Genomic DNA, 19,621 nt, shown 5'->3' with positions numbered 1-19,621 from the left:
TGTGCTTTGCGAGGTACATGCCCAAAGGGGAATTGTACTCGATAATGGGCCTTATAAGGGAAGAATACAGGGATGTTATGACCTCCTTGCCCTTGGATGAGATACTCTTACTTATGAGGTGGGTCATATAGAAGGCTTTACGTGCAATGGAAGCAACATGGTGGTCAAAAGTCAGGTTGCTATCAACCTGGGTATCCCTCACGACTGATTGAGTGCTTAAGACGTTGTTGTTTATGTGATAATGTGTGGGGACGTCACTCTCCCCAAAGGGGATGATTATGCATTTTTTGGTATTCAGCTTGAGGCAATGTTTCTGGAACCATTCATTTGTCTGAGTGAGACCCTCTTGGAGGATGTCCACATCACTATGGGAATTGATGACAGCACCTAGCTTGCAGTCATCTACAAACGTGGTGAGCTATAGCCCACTGGTTTGGGCCCGAACCTCAGAAAAGTATATCCCAAATAATAGAGGCTCCAAGACCGAACTCTGGGGTACTCCACTTGTTATAGGTCTACTGCTTGAGGTGGCTTCCCCTATTTTGACTATGTGGGTTCTGACAATGAGCCAGTTTGCTACCCATCTGGTAATACATGGATTGATGTCTAGTTGAGAGAGTTTATCTATTATGCCCGAGTGGGGAACAGTGTCAAAGGCTTTGGCTAGGTCAAGGTAGGCAGTGTGCACTGTCATCCCCCTCATCCATGGCTTTGGTGACCGTCTCAAAGAAGTCAACCAAATTTAGCAGACATGACCTCCCCTTGATGAAGCCAAACTGTGTGGGATCAAGTGTTTGGAGGCTGTCAATGTCCTTGTTAATGAGGTCCATCATAATCCGTTCCATGGCCTTGCAGATCAGACTAGTTAGGCTGATGGGTCTATAACTTCCTGGATCAGTGGACACCCCACCTTTGTGTAAAGGGATGACAGTGGCTGTCCTCCAGTCAGCTGGGATAAAGCCAGTACTCAGGCTTTGGTTGAATAGGGTGCCTAGTGGTGCTGCAAGTTCCTGCCTGAGTTCATGTAGGATGCAGCATGGGATGCTATCGGGTCCCATGGAGGCTGTATTTTTTTTGCCTTTGAGAGAGCAGTGATGACCTGTTCCCTAGATATAAAGAGAAGGGGACAGGTACTTGGGATGTCCTAATTTACTGATAGTACGGACAGAGGGGTAAAGTTTTCGCTGAATCTGTCAGCCAGCAAGTATGCTATATCTACGGCATTTGTATATGTGGTGTCCTTGACCACCAGTTCTGAACAGATCTGGGTACTTCCTTTGAGGATGTGGACATGAAGGCCTTATGAATGTTTCCAGTAGATGTGGCCAATTTGGACTCAAAGTTTGCTTTGGAGGATTTTACTAGTGCTCTTATTTGCTTGTTCAGGCAAAGGAGACATTGCTTCCAATTGGGCAGCTGCTCCTTCTTGGTCTTGGACAGCAACATTTTCCTTTTGTTACAGAGTTTATTTATTGCAGATGTCCACCAGACAGGTTTACTCTTCCTTGCAGAGGACGATTTAGTCCTGTTGGGTATTCCTGATTCCATGCATCTATATAAATGCTTGTACAGTGCTTTGGTGTAATTTTGGATATTGGGCCAGTTCCTACAGTGGGGGAGGGGGCTGTGAAGCTGTTTATACCATCCCACAGGAGGCTGTAATCAGCTATGCAGAGGTTTTTATGTCTGATCCTAGCTAGAGGGGGGATGGGGGAGATGGTGACTTCGAAGTGACAGCTTTGTGGTCGGACCTTACCAGGGAGGATGATACTGCAGGGCTGCTGCAGTGGTTACTCGTGTTGGTTAATACAAAGTCCAAGATATTGTCACCCCTTGTGGGGGTATCGACTAGCTGTTCCAAGGCATTTGCATTGACAAATTCAACAAACCCCTGAGTATTTGTGTTCTGGCATGAGTAGTTCTTCCAGTCTATGTTTGGGAAGTTAAAGTCTCCCAGGATCAGGGTAAAGGGATGAATCTTGATAGATTCGAACAGGTCCAAATAGGCAGACTGGGCATCTTGAGTCCGACGGGGCAGGTGGCTAGCTATGATTTGAATAGAGTTTTTTTCAATGGTTAACTACATGTGGAGTGTCTCCTGTGCGTCATACTGTTTAACCATCCTGGAGGTGTATATGTCTTTAATGTATATTGAAACTCCACCTTCTTTGGCTTTACTACCTACGGTTTGGGGTCTGAATGTATGATAGGATGAGTAACCAGGTAATGCTGGAGTGATCTCCCCAGCTTTAAACGTGGTTTCTGTGACTGTACATATGTCAGCATTTTCCAGAGTTAGGAATGCTTGCAATGAGTGCAGCTTCATGTTTAGACTTAAACATTAAATCCAAGGTTTTAAATTTTGCTTGTGATGTAAATGGAACATGCTGGCAATGCAGATATGCATCTCAAAGGATCCTCATGCTGTGGAATAGGCTTCCCCATCCATGTAAAGCAAAGTTTCTCCCTAACTGTATTAAAAAGTAACCTTGACAACTGGATGGGAGTTTAATAACCTCTACCCCCCCCATCCTAGTCTGGCACCTCATGTCTCTGTTAGACAATATTTACTGTTGGCCTCTGTCAAACTAACATAACCCCCCCAGCAAAACATTTAGCAACCTCCTAACATACTTCTCCAAATAGTCACCCATGTTCCACAGGGAGACAATTGGGTTGAGTTGCGTAACTAGGCTTATACAGGCCATGGTGGCAGTTAGCCTAGTATATATATATATATATGAACGTATGACTAGTTACTATTACTGAGCCACATAACAGTCTGGAGAGGACTATGGAGAAGACTAGTCTGTGCTTGGGGGAGGAAATATAGTAGTTCTTGGTACAGTAGAGGGACTGTTGAATAAGGCTGCCCTTTTTTCTTGTAAAGTTAGCGTGGGAATCAACCTTTGCAGGCACTCAATACAGAGGTGTTTTATGGGATCAACACATTCAATGAATATAACAAGGTTAAATGACTTAGTCCTGTAGTAGTTCCCGGAGGAGAATATGGATTTGCCTTTTCTTCTTCCTTACCCTAAATGGCAATTTAGCCATCGCACAAGGCTGGTGAATCCATACTGAAGGGTGCAGTGGCCAGCTACGTGTTCTTGCAAAATAACACTATGCCATCAACATACAGTGTTACAGAAAGACTAGGATATTGTGATGGTACAGGATTAATGAATAAAAAGAAAAGGAGTGCACCAAGGATGGATCCACGAGGTACATCTTTGTTGGCAATGAAGCCCAAAACGAACCCACTGCTTCACTTCAGCTTCTGTCTCTGATAGTTCAGACAACCTGTATTCATAACCCTTTACAACATTTCAATTTGTACCAGAATTCATAGGCACTTCACACTCACACTTTCAAGTGCTACTATGCAAAACTGAATGCATTGCACATTTATTTGCAAATGGTTCTGAACCTAGAAACAAGAAACAAAAGGGATATGTATTTTAATTCTACACTGTCAAGCACAGCATGTCACTTACCAAGTATCTGTACTTCAATATGTCGTGGTTTTTCAATAAATTTCTCAACAAAGAGAGCACCATTTCCAAATGCTGACAGTGCCTCAGAGTACGCTCTTTGGTAATTTTCTTCAAGTTCCTTAAGAAAATAAAAAAAAAATCATTTGTAAAATATCACAAGAAATTGCTATTTTATTTTCCAGACACCCTCTGCCAAACACAAAGATAGTTTATAAAACAGCAAACAAGACAGGCATACATTCAAAGACTGTGGCATTTAATCCACATGTAATCAAACAGCATGTATGTGTGAAATGTATATAAACATACAAACATATGTGCATATTACATATATCACACACAAACCAGTTAACTGCCCTCATAAATGTGAATGTAGATTTATTTAAACTCCAACAAGACCAAAAAAACTTTAAACCAGAAATAAAAATGTCTATTATTTTTATAATCTTTACAACAAAAATATCTGTTAGTTACATTTTTATAATCTTTACTACAGTTTTCTAAGAAAGGGGGGGATGGAAAAGGAGGAAAAATAATTCAGAAAAAATAAAGAAATGGAACCCCATGCTAGGCATAAAAATTCATGCAAGAAAGCAGTAGGAATGCAAATTTTTTACTAAAAATTAATAGTAACAAACACAAACTATATATATATAAACGTCATTTGGAGCAACCTCGTGATGAGAAAATGATTATATTCTGAATACTATTCATGGCAGAGAAAATGTAAGATGACAACCAAGAAAAAAGTATGAGCTATTTTAAGTGGGGAGGCTGGCTTAGGGGAAAAGTCAGAAGATATACATACCAAACATGCACATACACATGCATAAGTATATTTAGATATCTGCACCAACATGCATGCATTTATGTGGTTAAGCAAGCATTTTATAATTTCATGAGAATGAGTATATGCAAATTACACATACACACATCCATCCATCACCCCTTTTTTCCATTGTTCACATGGGGCTGGGGTGTCCACTTCTATGATGACAATCATCTAGAGCAAAGGTTTACACCACTGGGTGACTATCCCTGCTGCAGTTGTTCTTCCATACCACACACGCATGCTCATACCTATGACCAATTTAGTGTGTCCAATCTACCTACTGCACATCTTTGGAATGGGGAAAGAAAAGTACAGTTTTGTACCTACCATAAATGTAGATGTCCGATAGATATGCAACTGCAGTCATAACATATGGGTTGTCCTGCCTCAGGCAGCCCTCGGTCGGCCGAATTCCAAAGTCTGGGTCCGGCGTCGGCTGGTGTCACCTCCTCTCCGACGTCACAACGGCTGGAGTATAAAGGCATCGGCTGACGCCATCTTCTTCAGTGTTTCTTTCCCCAGATGCCAGGTGCCCTCCTAGGAAGGCTAAATTTGGTAAATGGATAAAATAATCCCAAACATGCACAACAGTAATAAACAGATACACCATAGGAGATACCCCCAGCTGAAGGGAAGAGGGGTAGGGACCCAAAAAGAAGGATACAGAGGGGTAGGAAGGTGGGAAAATCCGACTGCAGTTGCATATCTATCGGACATCTACATTTATGGTAGGTACAAAACTGTACTATGTCATTCAAGAATGCAACTGCAGTCATAACATATGGGTTGAGTACCATAGCCAAGCTGGGGGTGGATGGAACTATGATAAGGAAGGTGTAGCTAAAATCCCCTGCAGGACTGCCGAAGCAAAGCCTGCTCGGGATCTGGAGTATAAGGGCAGGTTGTAGTGCTTGGTAAATGTATGCACGGAGCTCCATGTAGCAGCTTCTAGAATGTCCTTTGTTGCCACTCCTCTTAGGAAAGCTGTGGAAGTGGCTACAGCTCTGGTGGAATGTGGCCTGATATTGGCTGGCACACCTTTTACATGGAAAGAATAGCAAAATCTGATGCAATGTCCAATCCATTTTGAAATTGTTTGCTTGGAGATTGCTTTTCCTTGTACTCCAGCTTGATTTAGAGACACCCTGGAAATTACTTTTGGCATGAATGTAGGATTGGTTCTTAGAGAGACTCTGTCTTGATGAAAAATGAGGAAGGGGGGCACTACCATGAGTGCCTGTATCTCCGAAACTCTTCTTGCAGAGGTGACTGCCAATAAGAAGGCCGTCTTCCATGACAGAAATTGCATTTCTGAGGTTGCTGCTGGCTCAAATGGAGGAAGAGTTAGTTTTTCCAACACGTAGTTGAGGTCCCATGCAGGTACTGGCTGTTTTCTGGGAGGTTTGACATTCTTTATCCCTCTTAGAAACTGTCTTAGCAGTGGATGCGAAAACACTGGAGGGTCACAGTTGTATTTTGCTGAGATTGCTGAGGCATGAATCTTTATTGAGGAGTATGAGAGTCCAGTATGAAATAGTTCTGCCAAGTATTCTAATACTTGAGGTATACTCAGTAATGCTGTGTCCTGACCCCTGTTGGCATTCCAGATACTGAATCTCTTCCACTTGGCTGAATAAGTTTTTCTGGTGGAAGGTCTACGTGCTTCCAGCAAGATCTCTTGAACAGATTTGGAAAGAGAGTTTGGTGTTGAAGTCATGGTAGCCTCCAGGCTGTCAGATGCAATGTTTTCAGGTCTTGATGTACAGTCCTGTAATTGTGTTGAGTTAGGAGCAGGGGCCATAGGGTCAGAGGCCATGGCTTGGTCCGAGTTATGGTCAATAGCAATGGGTACCAGTGTTGCCTCGGCCAGTCTGGAGCTATCAAGATGCCTGTTGGTTGTTCTGCTTTGATCTTCAGTATCACCTTGGTCAGCAGAGGTAGGGGAGGGAATGCATAAATTTTTAGAGAATTCCAGCTGAAGGAGAGAGCATCCGTTTTCCAAGCTAGAGGGTGATGAGTCCTTGTGCAGAACTTTTCCAGGTGATGATTTAAGTGAGAAGCAAAAAGATCTACGTCCGGTCTTCCCCATGTCCTTGCCAGTTGAGAGAAAATGTGAGGGTGCAGCATCCATTCGTGTGGATCCATGAAATTTCTGCTCAGATTGTCCGCCAGTACATTGTCCTTGCCTGGTACAAACTGGGATTGTAAATGTATCCTCAGGCTCAGGGATTTTTCCCAGAGAAGCATTGTTAGTCTGCAGAGGGGGTAAGAATGAGTGCCTCCCTGCTTGTTTATGTACCACATGACAGTAGTGTTGTCTGTCCTTATTAGCAAATGTCCCTGTTTTAGTGTTTTTTCGAAAGTCTCGATGGCATGTATCACTGCCAACATCTCCTTTTGGTTTATGTGCAGATGTCTTTCCTTTGGCGTCCAAAGACCTTGAATGCATCTGCCCTCCATGTGCGCCCCCCCCCCCCCCATCCATGGTCTGAGGCGTCTGTTGTCATCATTTGGTCTGCTTGAGGTCTGTTGAAAGGCATGCCTTCGTTTAGTTGACTGGCTTGAGCCCACCATAGAAATTCCTTCTGCAGACATGGAATAAGTGGGATTATGTCCTCTAGGCTGTTGTTGTGTTGAGACCATAAGTTTTTTAGATACCATTGCAGCTTTCTCATATGAAGTCTTGCCAAAGGTATCAGAAGGATGCAAGATGCCATGAAACCCAGGGCCTGCATGATTTTCCTTGCAGTCAGCTGGGAAAGCTTTGCTAGGCCTTTGAAGTATTCTGGTAAATGCTGCTGTTTTTCCTCTGTGAGGTAGGCCATTTGTTTTTCCGTGTCCAGTTTGGCTCCTAGGAATATAATTTGTTGGGATGGTAGTAAGTTTGACTTCTGAATGTTGACTGTGTATCCCAAGGCCTGCAGTAGATGCATGACATAGTCCAAATTCCCTTTTAAGGTTTGCTTGTTGTCTGCTTGTATGAGACAGTCGTCCAAGTAGGGGTATATTTGAATCCCCTGCAGTCTGCAGTGTGCCACTACTGATGCCAGGCATTTTGTGAACACTATGGGCGCAGTAGATAAGCCAAACGGCAATGCTGAGAATTGATAATGCTCTGTCCCTTCAAGAAATCTGAGGTATCTTCTGCAGCTTTGTCTGATTGGGACATGCAGGTATGCCTCCTTGAGGTCCAGAGTGACCAGCCAAGACCCCTTGCCCAACATGGGAAGAAGTTGCTGCAACGTCAGCATTTTGAACTTTGGCACAATGAGGAAAGTGTTTAGAATTGACAAGTCCAGTATGGGTCTCGATTTGTTTTCTTTTCTTGGAACAAGGAACAGTCTTGAATAAAATCCCTGGCCTTGTTCCTGAGGAGGAACCCTTTCTATTGCTTTTATACTTAATAGCTGGGAAACTTGAGTGAGTGCCTCTGCCCTTTGATGATGTGGCAGGTTTGGCATGCCTTGTTTTATTGGTAATGTGTGGAAGTGGAATCTGTAACCTTTGTCTATCAAATTCAGAATCCAATTGTCCTTGGTTAAGATATGCCAGTTTTGTGAGAATAAGGCAAATTTTCCGCCCAAAGGTGCTTCTCTTTGAACCTTTGTAGGCGGTACGAAAGTCAAGTCATTGTGATTGTCCTTGTGGTGCAGTTGAAGTGTCTGCGCCACTTCTTTGATTTGGAGGTTGCCATTGGCGTCCCCTGTAAGATCCTCAGTACTACCCTCTACCTCGGGCACGTCTGCTTTTTCCCCTTTGAAACTTGTCAGAGCCGGGGAAGGACCAATTCTTGGAGGGCCAGTTTCTGCTGAATCTGGGTGGCTGAACCTGAAGGAAATCCTTGACTGTTTGCACTGACTTAGCTTTTTCCTCTATGGATTTCAATACATCTTGTGCAGTAGCACCAAAAAGTTTTTGTTTTTCCAAAGGTGCATCCAGTAACTTTACTTTAACATGGTCAGGCAAAGACTGATCCTTCAACCAAGCATGTCTACGTATTACAGCCCGAGTCATAGCTGCCCTACATGAAGCTTCCAGTGCATCATAACCACACTGCAGAAAATGGTTATTAACCTGATGAGTGTTATGAATATGATCCTGCAGTGCCTTTTTATCAATAGGCTCAGGAGAGGCTAACTTTTTCTGTAAATCATCCAGGAGAAAATCTTGGTACTGAAACATGTGAAAAAGGCAGTTAAGAGACCTCATGGCTAGGGTAGTAGAGGTATATACTTTTTTACCCCATCTCTCCAGGGACCTTGCTTCTCTGTCAGCTGGCAGTGGGTTTTTGGCAGAGGAGGAAGCCACTCCCTTGGGGCCCTGTGAAATAGTTTCTAGGTCCACAGAGTGAGCCTTAAAAAGGTGCTTGTGAGTGTCAGGGACCCTGTAATATCTGTCCGGCTTGACAGGAGCAGGAGGAAGAGAATCAGGGTTGGCACTGGAGTCAGAGAAATCATCATCCAAAACATCCATAACAGGAGGGATAGCCAAGGGTCTGTGCTGGGGAAGCTTGAGGAAAGTACGAAGCCTTTTCCCGGAGTCAGAGAATTCCTGACCCTGCCATTGAAAATGTTCCCTCATGGAATGCAGGACTTCACCAAAAGAGAAATCCTCTGGAGGGGAGGCAGAGGGAATTGATTCCTCAGCATCAGAGTCCTCGTAGGCCTGGAAGGGTTCTTCTTGGGTATCAGAATGCTCAATCCCCAGAGGCTTCATCCGAGGAGAGGTCGTCCGCCTGCTCAGTTCTAGGCCTTTTTTCTGCAGGTGGCTGAGAACCCCTGTCCGGATGAGGCTGAGACCCCCTGATAAGGGAAATAAGATCTGCAGCCAGAGACATGATCTGCTTATCAGATGAAGGGGCCTGGGCAGGTTTAGGATGGGCCTTGGCCTGACTGGCGACCTTAGCACATGCAAAGGCCTTGATGGACATGGAAACAGGAGGCCAAGCAGCCCCACGTGCAGGCGTTACCTTGTCCACAGGAATGGAGTCGGGTAGATCCAGAACTTCGGTTTCCGGAGGAAAATCCACAACCGGCACTGGAGAGATCTCCGAGACCGAAGGTCGTGTTAACTCTGTGTCGTCGGCCTGGAGCGGTTGATTTACCACTTCCAAGGGGACCGGAGCGCTAGCAGAGGATTTAGGAGTAGCATCGGTAGTGGACGCAGGTCGAGGATGTCGGTCCCGGTCCTTGCGTTTTTTAGCAGATTGGGTTGTCGATTGATCCGACGGCATGATATACGCAAAGGATTCACCGAAAAAGTCCTCGGCGAATTCTGCCCGGCGCCTGAGAGTGCGCTTATTAAAGCAAGCACAGGCAGCACAGGCCGAGACGTCGTGGTCTGGGCCCAGGCAAGGAAGGCAGAGAGAATGGAAGTCCTTATGAGGTATTTGTTTACCACAAGACAAACAATTATTAACTTTCTCAATTTGTTCTGACATCGGCTGAGGCAAGAATAAATGTTCCCCAACGGGGTACTTAGCTTTTAGATGACTTCGGTACTGAAAACACAGGAGCTGACCGACCGGCACTTGCGAACTGCTTCTGCTTCGGGCACCACGCAGCAAGAAAGACTGAAGAAGATGGCGCCGGCCGATGCCTTTATACTCCAGCCGTTGTGACGTCGGAGAGGAGGCGACACCAGCCGACGCCGGACCCAGACTTTGGAATTCGGCCGACCGAGGGCTACCTAAGGCAGGACAACCCATATGTTATGACTGCAGTTGCATTCTTGAAGGACATCCAGAGCACCTGCAGAAACCCCATGTTAACACAGGGAGGACATGTGGACTCCACACAGAAGGCATCCAACAGGAGAAATTAACTGGTGAACCTCTTGCTGTGAAGCTGTGCTACCCTACACACACACACACTATATATATATATATATATATATATATATATATATATATATATATATATATACACACACACACACACACATATATATATATATCTATATATATATATATATATATACACACACACACACACACACACACACACATATATATATATATATATACACACACATACATTATATATATATATATATATATATATATATATATATATATAGATAGATATACAGACACAAACGCACACATTATATATAGGAAAGAATGTTTCACTACCAGATTCATTCATCAGATGCAAGAAGCATTTGTAATGTTAGTTTATACATCCTAGAAGATCAAACCTGACATGCAACTAATTTCTTCTTTGAAAAGTATGGCTGTATTTCTTTGAACACCATGGATTCCTGTTCAGGCCACCCTCTCACAGTCACTTCCGGAAGCATCTGCAATTGGTTTTCTTTCAGAAGACGGTCTTTACGGAAAGTCAGATTTACCCTTTTCCCCACTTGAGTGTGATCTCGGAGTTGGTACATTTAATTTGAAGAGTATGTGGAGGGTGCAGGGGACTTCACTCCTGCTAACAGTTTTTGGTTTTATTTTACTTTTCAGCGTTGCGGAAATGTCAATCATATGGTCTTGACCACATGCTGTTTGATGTTCCATAACACTGATGGTATAAAGGGGAACCCTGCTGTTCTGGATTGTGCTCAGTATCCTGGTAAAACTCTTTAAACCACTTTGAAATCATACACAATTGGGAAATTATTCAATTAAAACAGTTAATCATCAAAAAAAAAATCTTCTTGCTACTCTGACAAATACAAATGGCCCAGAATATCTGCTATGTCTCTCTTTCTTCCTGACTTAAGTCATACTTCTGCGATTTTAACAATATTCTCTGCAATCCTGGTAGTGCCTTGTACAGCAATGTCTCAAGTATACTATGTATTCGCTTACTGTCTATTTCGAACAACATTTATTCCCATAAATACATTCACGGGACTTTTTACAGCCATGTATTATAGCAAGTAGCTCTTTTCTAGCTATGTATACCTTTTTGAACATTCTGTGAAGGCTCCAAACTCATATGAAACTGGTTTCAGTTACTGTAGAATCACTGTGCCAGTTCCATTCTGACTAGTATCTCTTTCTAATCTGACTGGTCTTACTCGTATCAAAATATTTAGTGCGTCTGTTTCTGTCACTAACATTTTAAGCATTTCCTGTACTCCAGTACCACTCAGTCTACATTATGTTGTTATAATCTCCTTAACAATAAAGATATCCAACATGCCAGAATAAAGAAAGATAATGCATCAAACAAAGATGTTTAATGTAAACCTGTTAATCATCTGGAGGGAGCATTTGCAATTTGCACTACCCTGTCACATGTGATATATGGGTGTGTGTACACATGTACATACATAGATATATACACATATAAAGAAAGAGTGACACACACACAGTTACAGCTCATTTATATGAATGCTTACTTGGGTGACAGAACTGCGGTGCTATCTGTGCAAGTATCAATCTGTGCAATTTCTGGTCTCATCAACGAATGTTAAGTGGAAAGGCTGGGAGTCTGTGTACAAGCATGTGTGTATTAGGGTTACAGAATGTATTAGGTAAGCAGACCGATTTACTGTATGTGGGCTTAGGTTAGAGTAAGGGGTCAGGGAAGGGGGCTAGATTTAGTGTTTTGTGTGTGTCTAAGCAGTGTTATGTAGTGGTAGTGTTAGAGAAAGTGCTTCTTTTAAGGTAAGGTGCATGGTTAGAGTTAGGGGCAGAGGCAAGGTTAGGGTTGACTCACCTCCCCACATTACTAATATTTGCCTCCCTGAATCTCCATACCCCCCACTACTATATATTAAGTCTAAGACCGCCATACTTCAGAGAAAAGACAATGATCTCGGCTTGGTAAATTTACCTCCTCCCCCATTTTCGCACACTCAGTCTTGCTTCTGTAAGACTTGCTTCTGAGTGTAAAATTTAAACAACGGTTACCGTTATAGTGGAGAAGGGGAAATAATTTTAGACAACTTAAGGAGGTATGGCACAGATGACCTAAAAAACCTGAAAAGCCTGAGGGTCAAAAGAGTTTGTCTCTTTGATGGTTGCAATGTGGTCAAGAAGAGGCAGGGCAGTTTCATGTTTCACATGTGGTAAAAGTCTTCTTGGATTTCTCAGCTGTGTCCCAGTTTACATCAGTATTATTGTGAGGTGTATTGTAAGGGATATATGGTGTTCTGGGGTTCTCTTTTTTAGGGCCTAGAGAAAGGCAGTCTGTGTGAAGAGATCAGACTGGACAAAGAGGGAATCAGTCAAGGTGCTGGCCATGGAGGTGTGTGTGTGTGATACTGGGGAGCTGGAAACACAGGAATTCTGTATGCAAGAAAAAGCTGTGTGCAATAAATGCCAAAGCTTATGGAGGAAAAGTGGGGGCAGTGCTTCAAAGGCTGGTGAAGGGATTTGCAGATAGTGCCCTGGGTGGTGATGAGATTTAGAGGGGAAAACAGTGAGTTCTTCAAAATCTCGATTAAGGAAGGGGTGGAAGGATTAAGTTAGGCATTCTGATATCTCATGACAGCATTAAGGAACTGCAGTTGAAGCAACAGAGATCGTAGCCTGTTTTGGAGAAAGCCTGTGCATGTTTTTTATTGCTCCTTTGACTTTGTTGCCTTCATATCCCTTGTTCTTTGGATAGTGGAGATATCAGGAAGGTGGCAGAAAATAACTGGAGGATTTTGAGCGTTAGTGAGGAAGTTAGTAAGGTAGTGAGAGACAAACCATTTTTCAATAAAAAACATCTGAACATCTAATCATTACTGGAAATGAGGAAGGAGAAGAAGTGTGAATACAAGAAGAGGAGCACTTTTAAATGTTTAATTGTTAAATGTGTTGATACAAACAGTCCATATTTTGTAGACATCAGGATTGACAGAACGTATTCCACACCAGGCATCTTCACTTGCTCTTCGAAATTTGTAGTTTACTTAACTAAATGTTGCTCCTGTGAGACATTTTATATTGGGAAAACAAATAGAGAGCTCAGAAAACATGTTTATGAACATTAGAATACTGTAAAAAAAATACGGACAATGCCTTAGGCACACATTCAGCGGAAGGTAAGAATTTTAAAAGGTTTGTTTTCTTTATTATGGAGTATGTATCTAGTGATTTTAATGGTGACAGAGAGGGGGAACTGGAGTATAGGGAAGTGAGATGGCAAATTTTATTTCATGCTTACAATACCGGGTTTGAATAATAGTGTCAGTTACAAGGTGGTTCTAAATTTACGGCAAAATGTTAAATGTAAATAGATATATTTATAGATTTTTAATATTTTGCATTTTAGAGTTTTTAAAATAAGCACTTAAATACATATTTTTAAAATAGATGCAAACATGTATTAGTTTAATTGCATGGGGTCATATGACTCATTGTTGCATATTTAATCAATCGGTATCCGTTAATTCACTGTTCTGATGAAGAAGACCATAGAGGTCAAAAGCACTTAATCGTTTATTAAAGGATATAATTTTTCAACATCCAGTTGTTGGTAGTGGTTTTTGTTGAATTGTTGTTTAGTTATAACACTATGTACGAGAGATTTCAGTCTTTTTTTTTTTTTTTTTTTTTTTTTAATTCTGGCATGGTCTCTCACATTTGCAACCACAATGAGAATTTTGCATTGAATCTGACCACATATTCTAACCCTATGGAACCAACTTTTTTGCCAGAAACAAGTTCCCTCATATGAACGAAGAAACAGAATGGCAGCAAGAGTGGGAAACTCAATTGGTGGTTTTCGGACAGCCGCCATACAAGGCATCCTTTCTGCACCAGAAGTTTACAACTATGAACATGTTAGTGATATTGAGCTTTCTCCATGAGAACCAACAGTGATATTCAACAAGGAATGGTTATTTAAAGATTTACAAACTTCACATTTGAAAGTGAAGAGACTGCAGTGGGATGTGGCATTTTTTGATTTCTGTTTGAGAAATAAGAGGGAACCAAAAAGCTTAAGAGTCCTCAATAAGCCTAGTGGTTGGTACACTATAGAGTTTCTCAACCAATTGAACAGTATATGTGAAAAGCAAGTTTAGCTCTCCTTCAGCTTTTAAGGCAGTACAATACAGGGGAGAAGGAGAACCTGAACAAATAGATTTATGGTTTAATGGACAAGCTTAGTTTGGCCGCCTCTTGTAAGGAGACTGAGCATCGGTTGAATCAGATAAAAGGAAAAGTCAAAGTGCTTGACATCCAATTAAGAAAGAAAAAAAGAAAAGAAGGTTGAAAGGGACAGAAAAGAATATGCCCAAAGAAAGAATTCCACCTTAAAAAATTCTCTGGAGTAATGCGGACGTCTTGCGAGATGAGAACGAGAAAGCAGCCAGTGGCCCAAGAGGGAGAGATGGCGGTCAAGTTAACAGCAGCCATCCTAGTAATGAGAAGTTTGTTTTTTTACCCAGGAGATCCAAGAGATTACAACAAAAAACGCCAGAAAGAAAAAAAAAGTACAGTTTTTCATCCAGCTATCAGCCGAGACTAATGAACAGCAAGCCCACCACCACAACACAAACATCTTGTTGAACGCTGTGGGCACAGGTAGAAGGGAGGTCTCCAGAAATACTTCTTTAAAGGAATAGTCAGCAGCCCAAAAACTGAGTAAAGCATTCATTTAGGAGGTAATACCCTTGAATTATAAAATACTCAATATGACTCCAAAAGATTTTGAATGAAGGAGAAGCCAAAGTGTTTTGCAAAAAGGTTTTAACTGATTTAGTACACAATTTAAAGGGTTATATCAGGAAGCTTAATTTGAGATTATTTTTAAAGACAAAATTTTCACCCAGTAGGGTGGTTTTCTTTTACCCAGTACATTTAATCCACCACTTCATGCCATTATTAGAGCTTTTGAAGAATGCTGCGAAAAAGACATCAGGAATATTTTAAAACAAAAAAGTGGTAAAACGTTTTTTTTTAATTTGACTCCAGCTGAGAGACAGAGTTTAAAAGATTTAAGCAGTAATACAAATATTACAATTATAAAAGGCGGACAAGAGAGATTGATGGTGACTGCTTACAAAAGTGATTACTTTAACAATATGCAGTGTTTAAGGATTCTGCATTCTACAAAAGAACTAATAGGAGTGCTATTAACAAGGCTTAAGGCAGATCGATTCTTGATTGTATGACAGTTTGATAAAAGGGATGATATCAGAAAACATGTACTCCTTTTTTCATACACCTAAACCCAAAACAGGAAAATTGTTTGGAGTTCCTAAAATTCATAAAAATTAGCTGCATCCACCCTACAGACCTATTGTGAAAGCACCTGCTTCCAAGCTAGAGGCTATATCTAAATTCATTGATAGGGCTTTCCTTATGTTGATTACGAGAATACCATCTTTTATTAGGGATTCTTTTGAATTTTTAGAAAAGATTGGCAACAGAGAGGTGGAAAATGAAAATGTATTAACTGTGGAAGTGCATTCATTATGCAATACAAAGTACAGTTTTGTACCTACCATAAATGTAGATGTTCGAGTGTTCACCCTGCTGCAGTCATCACACTTGGGTTATCCTGTCGTCAGGCGGTCCCGCAGTCGGCCGGATTTCCAAAGTCTTGGTCCGACGTTGGTTGCTGTTGCCTCATCCCTGACGTCAGTGCGCCAGGGGTACATATATTGCAACCGACGCCATTTTCTTCAGTTTTTCTTGCCCCAGATGTCAGGTGCCCCCAAAAAGGTGATCCAAATTAGTACCAAAAAGTGAGAACACTGTACAGACACAAAAACCCTTCAGCTATAAGTAAATACATCAGTAAGGCATAGCAAAGATTTAGCCAGTAGATCAGAGGGGCTGGAGGGAGAGTAACCTGGACTGCAGCAGGGTGAACACTCGAACATCTACATTTATGGTAGGTACAAAACTGTACTATGTTCATCGTGTTACCCTGCTGCAGTCATCACACTTGGGTTGAGTCCCAAAGCTAAGGTAGGGTGGAGGCATTATAGAGGGTTAGATGAGGCAATGAGGCCCTGCAGAACTGCAGTGGCGAAGCCTGCCCTGGACTTACAATAAAGAGGTAAGTGATAGCGTTTGGTGAAGGTGTGTACAGAACTCCAAGTAGCAGCTTCTAAAATTTCCTTGGTAGGAACCCCCCCAAGAAAGGCAGTAGAGCTAGCTGTTGCCCTGGTAGAGTGGGATCTAATGGTAGGAGGAACTGGTTTCCCATGATGGGTATAGCAGAATCGTATGCAATGGCCTATCCATTTAGAAATGGTTTGCTTGGAAATGGCCCTCCCTTGAGAAGCTGTAGCATAGGAAACAAAGAGCTGGTCAGTTTTTCTGAAAGCCTTAGTTTTAGCCAAGTAATATCGAAGCTGCCTGTGAATGTCCAAGGAATGTAGGAGTCTCTCACCTTTGTTCTGTGGATTGGGGAAGAAAGTGGGTAGATGGATGGTTTGATTTAAAGCTACACTGGAAACCACCTTAGGCATGAAGGAAGGATTAGTTCATAGAGAAACTCTGTCTTGATGAAAAATGAGGAAAGGTTCCACTGCCATAAGTGCCTGTAATTCTGAAACTCTCCTAGCAGAAGTTATTGCCAGGAGCAGGGCAGTCTTCCAAGATAGGAACTGAAGGTCTGCAGAAAAAGCTGGTTCAAAGGGAGGTAATGTTAGTTTTTCCAGAACAAAGTTGAGGTCCCATGTTGGTGTAGGAGCTCTTCTAGATGGTCTAATGTTTTTTGCCCCTCTGAGGAACTGCCTTAGGAGTGGGTTTGAAAATAAAAGTGGATTTGTGTCGTAGTGAGCTGAAATAGCTGAAGCATGGATTTTAATTGAGGAGAAGGAAAGTCCTTTAAGCAACATCTCAGCTAAATACTGCAGAATGTGAGGAATATGAGGCTGAGTTGTGTCTTGGCCTTTAGCTTGGTTCCAAGCCGAAAACCTTTTCCATTTGTCCGAGTAAGCCTTCCTGGTGGTTGGCCTCCTGGCTTCTAGAATAACATCCAGTACTGCTTGTGATAAAGGGGCTAGTTGGCTGCTTAATTGATTTGCCATGCAGCCAGGTTTAAGGTTTTGATCTGGCTGTGTAGAATCTGCTTGTCTTGCTGTGTGAGCAAATGAGGTATTTGAGGCAATATCCATGGTGGGCTGTGAGCCATATTCTTCAATAGCGGGTACCAGTGCTGGCGTGGCCAGTCTGGGGCTATGAGAATCATTCAAGGTTTCTCCTTTTTGACCTTCAAAAGTACCTTTGTGAGAAGAGGTAATGGAGGAAAGGCATATGTTGTCAGGTTTTTCCAACTGAAGGAGAGAGCATCCACTTTCCAAGCTTGATGGTGGAATGTTCTTGTACAAAATTTTGTCAGCTGGTAGTTTTGAGGACTGGCAAACAGGTCGATATTTGGTAGGCCCCATCTTTGAGTTATCATTGCAAATATTTGTGGGTCTAGCTTCCACTCGTGGGGATCCTTGATGTTTCTGCTTAGGTCGTCTGCCAATGTGTTTTTCTGTCCTGGCAGGAAGTGAGCTTGTAACCGGACTTGGTATGTCAGAGCTGTGTTCCATAAGATCATTGCTTGCCTGCAAAGAGGGTAGGAATGTGTGCCCCCTTGTTTGTTTATGTACCACATTACTGTGGTGTTGTCTGTCTTTATTGCCAGTTGTCCAGGCTGTAGTAGATCCTTGAAGGCTGTCAGAGCTTTCTGTACAGCTAGCATCTCTTTTTGGTTTATGTGCAGTTTTCTTTGTTCTGCAGTCCATAGGCCTTGAATGCATTGCCCTGCCATGTGAGCCCCCCAGGCATAGTCTGAAGCATCTGTTGTGATAGTTTGCCTGGGTGGGGGCAAGGTGAAAGGCTGACCCTTGTTGAGGTGACATGCTTGTGCCCACCAAAGAAATTCCTGTTGAAGGCAGGGAATGAGAGATATCACTGTGACCAAGTTGGGGCTGTGTTGAGACCATACGCTTTTTAAGTACCATTGTAATTTCCTCATATGCAGTTTTGCAAATGGTATTATCAGAATGCAAGATGCCATGAAGCCCAAAGCCTGCAGAATTTTTCTTGCAGTTAATTGGGTCTTTGTTGCCATTGTCTTGAAATATTGAGTCAGTTGTAATTGCTTGTATGGTGTAAGATAAGCCTTCTGGGCCATTGTGTCCAAGCTGGCACCCAGGAATGTCATTTTTTTGTGAGGGTACTAGTTTTGACTTCTTTTCTGTGTACTCCAGACAATTTAGTAGATGCTTCACAAAAGCCAGATGTTGTATGAGAATGTCTTTTCTTTCTGCTTGGATGAAGCAGTCGTCCAGGTATGGATATATTTGAATTCCTCTTTGTCTGCAGTATGCAATTACTGGTGCCAGGCATTTTGTGAATACTCTGGGCGCAGTAGATAAGCCAAAGGGCAGTGCAGAGAATTGATAATGGGTCGAACCTGCAATGAAACGGTGGTATCTTCTGCAACTTTGTCTGATAGGGACATGCAGGTATGTCTCCTTGAGGTCCAACGTTACCAGCCGTGCTTCCTTGCCCAACATGGGAAGTAGCTGCTGTAGTGTTAGCATCTTGAATTTGGGAACTTGTAAGTAAGTGTTTAGAATTGAAAGGTCCAGAATTGGTCTCCAAGCATTTTCTTTCCTGGGTACTAGGAAGAGTCTTGAGTAAAATCCTTGGCCTTGCTCTTGAGTTGGTAACCCTTTGAATGGCTCCCATGGCCATGAGAGCTGTAATTTGTTTTTGAGCCTCTGCCCTTTGATTTTGTGGCAGGTTTGGCATTCCTCTTTTTATTGGCAAGGTGTGAAAGTGGAATCTGTATCCTCGTAAAATTATGTCTAGGACCCATTTGTCCTTTGTGACCATGTGCCAGTTGTCTACAAATAGTGCTAGTTTTCCCCCCAGGGAGGCTGACAAAAGAGCTTTGTTTGGCCAGCTGAGGTGCAAGTCATTGAGTTTGCCTTCTGGTGGTTTGAGACCTGTTTTCTCCTCCCTTCTGGGTTGGAGTGGCTCATTGGCGAGGTTTATACTGAGCTTGTGGTTGTCCTCTGCCCCTTGGGTGCCTGTATTTACCCCTCTGAGGCCTGTCGGTCTCTGGAAAGGACCAATTTTTGGTTGGCCAGTTTCTGCTGAAGCGAGGGGGTTGTACCTTTAGGAAATCTTTGACTGTCTGCATTGATTTTGCCTTATCTTCCATTTTCTTTAAAACTTCTTCTGCTTTAACACCAAAAAGAAAGTACAGTTTTGTACCTACCATAAATGTAGATGTTCTAGGATTCCATTGCTGCAGTCCTTACTATTGGGTATAGTCCGCATCCAGTCGGCCCGAATATACCCAGATAAGAGTTGACGCGGTCATGGCGCATTAGACTGGCGTGCGTCCACAGGTAACTAATCACGCATGACCGCCATATCCTCAGT

At 42.5% G+C, this 19,621-nt stretch overlaps 1 protein-coding gene across 4 annotated transcripts in view; it reads right to left on the bottom strand.

The window, feature by feature from the left end:
• PC (pyruvate carboxylase) overlaps positions 1–19,621 on the bottom strand; it is a 2,844,646-nt gene that overhangs the window by 2,297,329 nt on the left and 527,696 nt on the right. For all 4 annotated transcript variants that reach the window (XM_044073797.1, XM_044073795.1, XM_044073794.1 and 1 more), the window contains exon 6: positions 3,498–3,615. In XM_044073797.1, coding sequence (XP_043929732.1) covers positions 3,498–3,615 — 118 coding nt within the window. The remainder of the gene's footprint in view (positions 1–3,497; positions 3,616–19,621) is intronic.

Source organism: Protopterus annectens, chromosome 6.part0, assembly GCF_019279795.1.
Source record: "Protopterus annectens isolate FY-2018-M chromosome 6.part0, PAN1.0, whole genome shotgun sequence".
Lineage (NCBI taxonomy): Eukaryota > Metazoa > Chordata > Ceratodontiformes > Protopteridae > Protopterus > Protopterus annectens.
The sequence above is the reverse complement of the archived record's forward strand: the minus strand, read 5'-3'. Positions and strand labels throughout refer to the sequence as shown.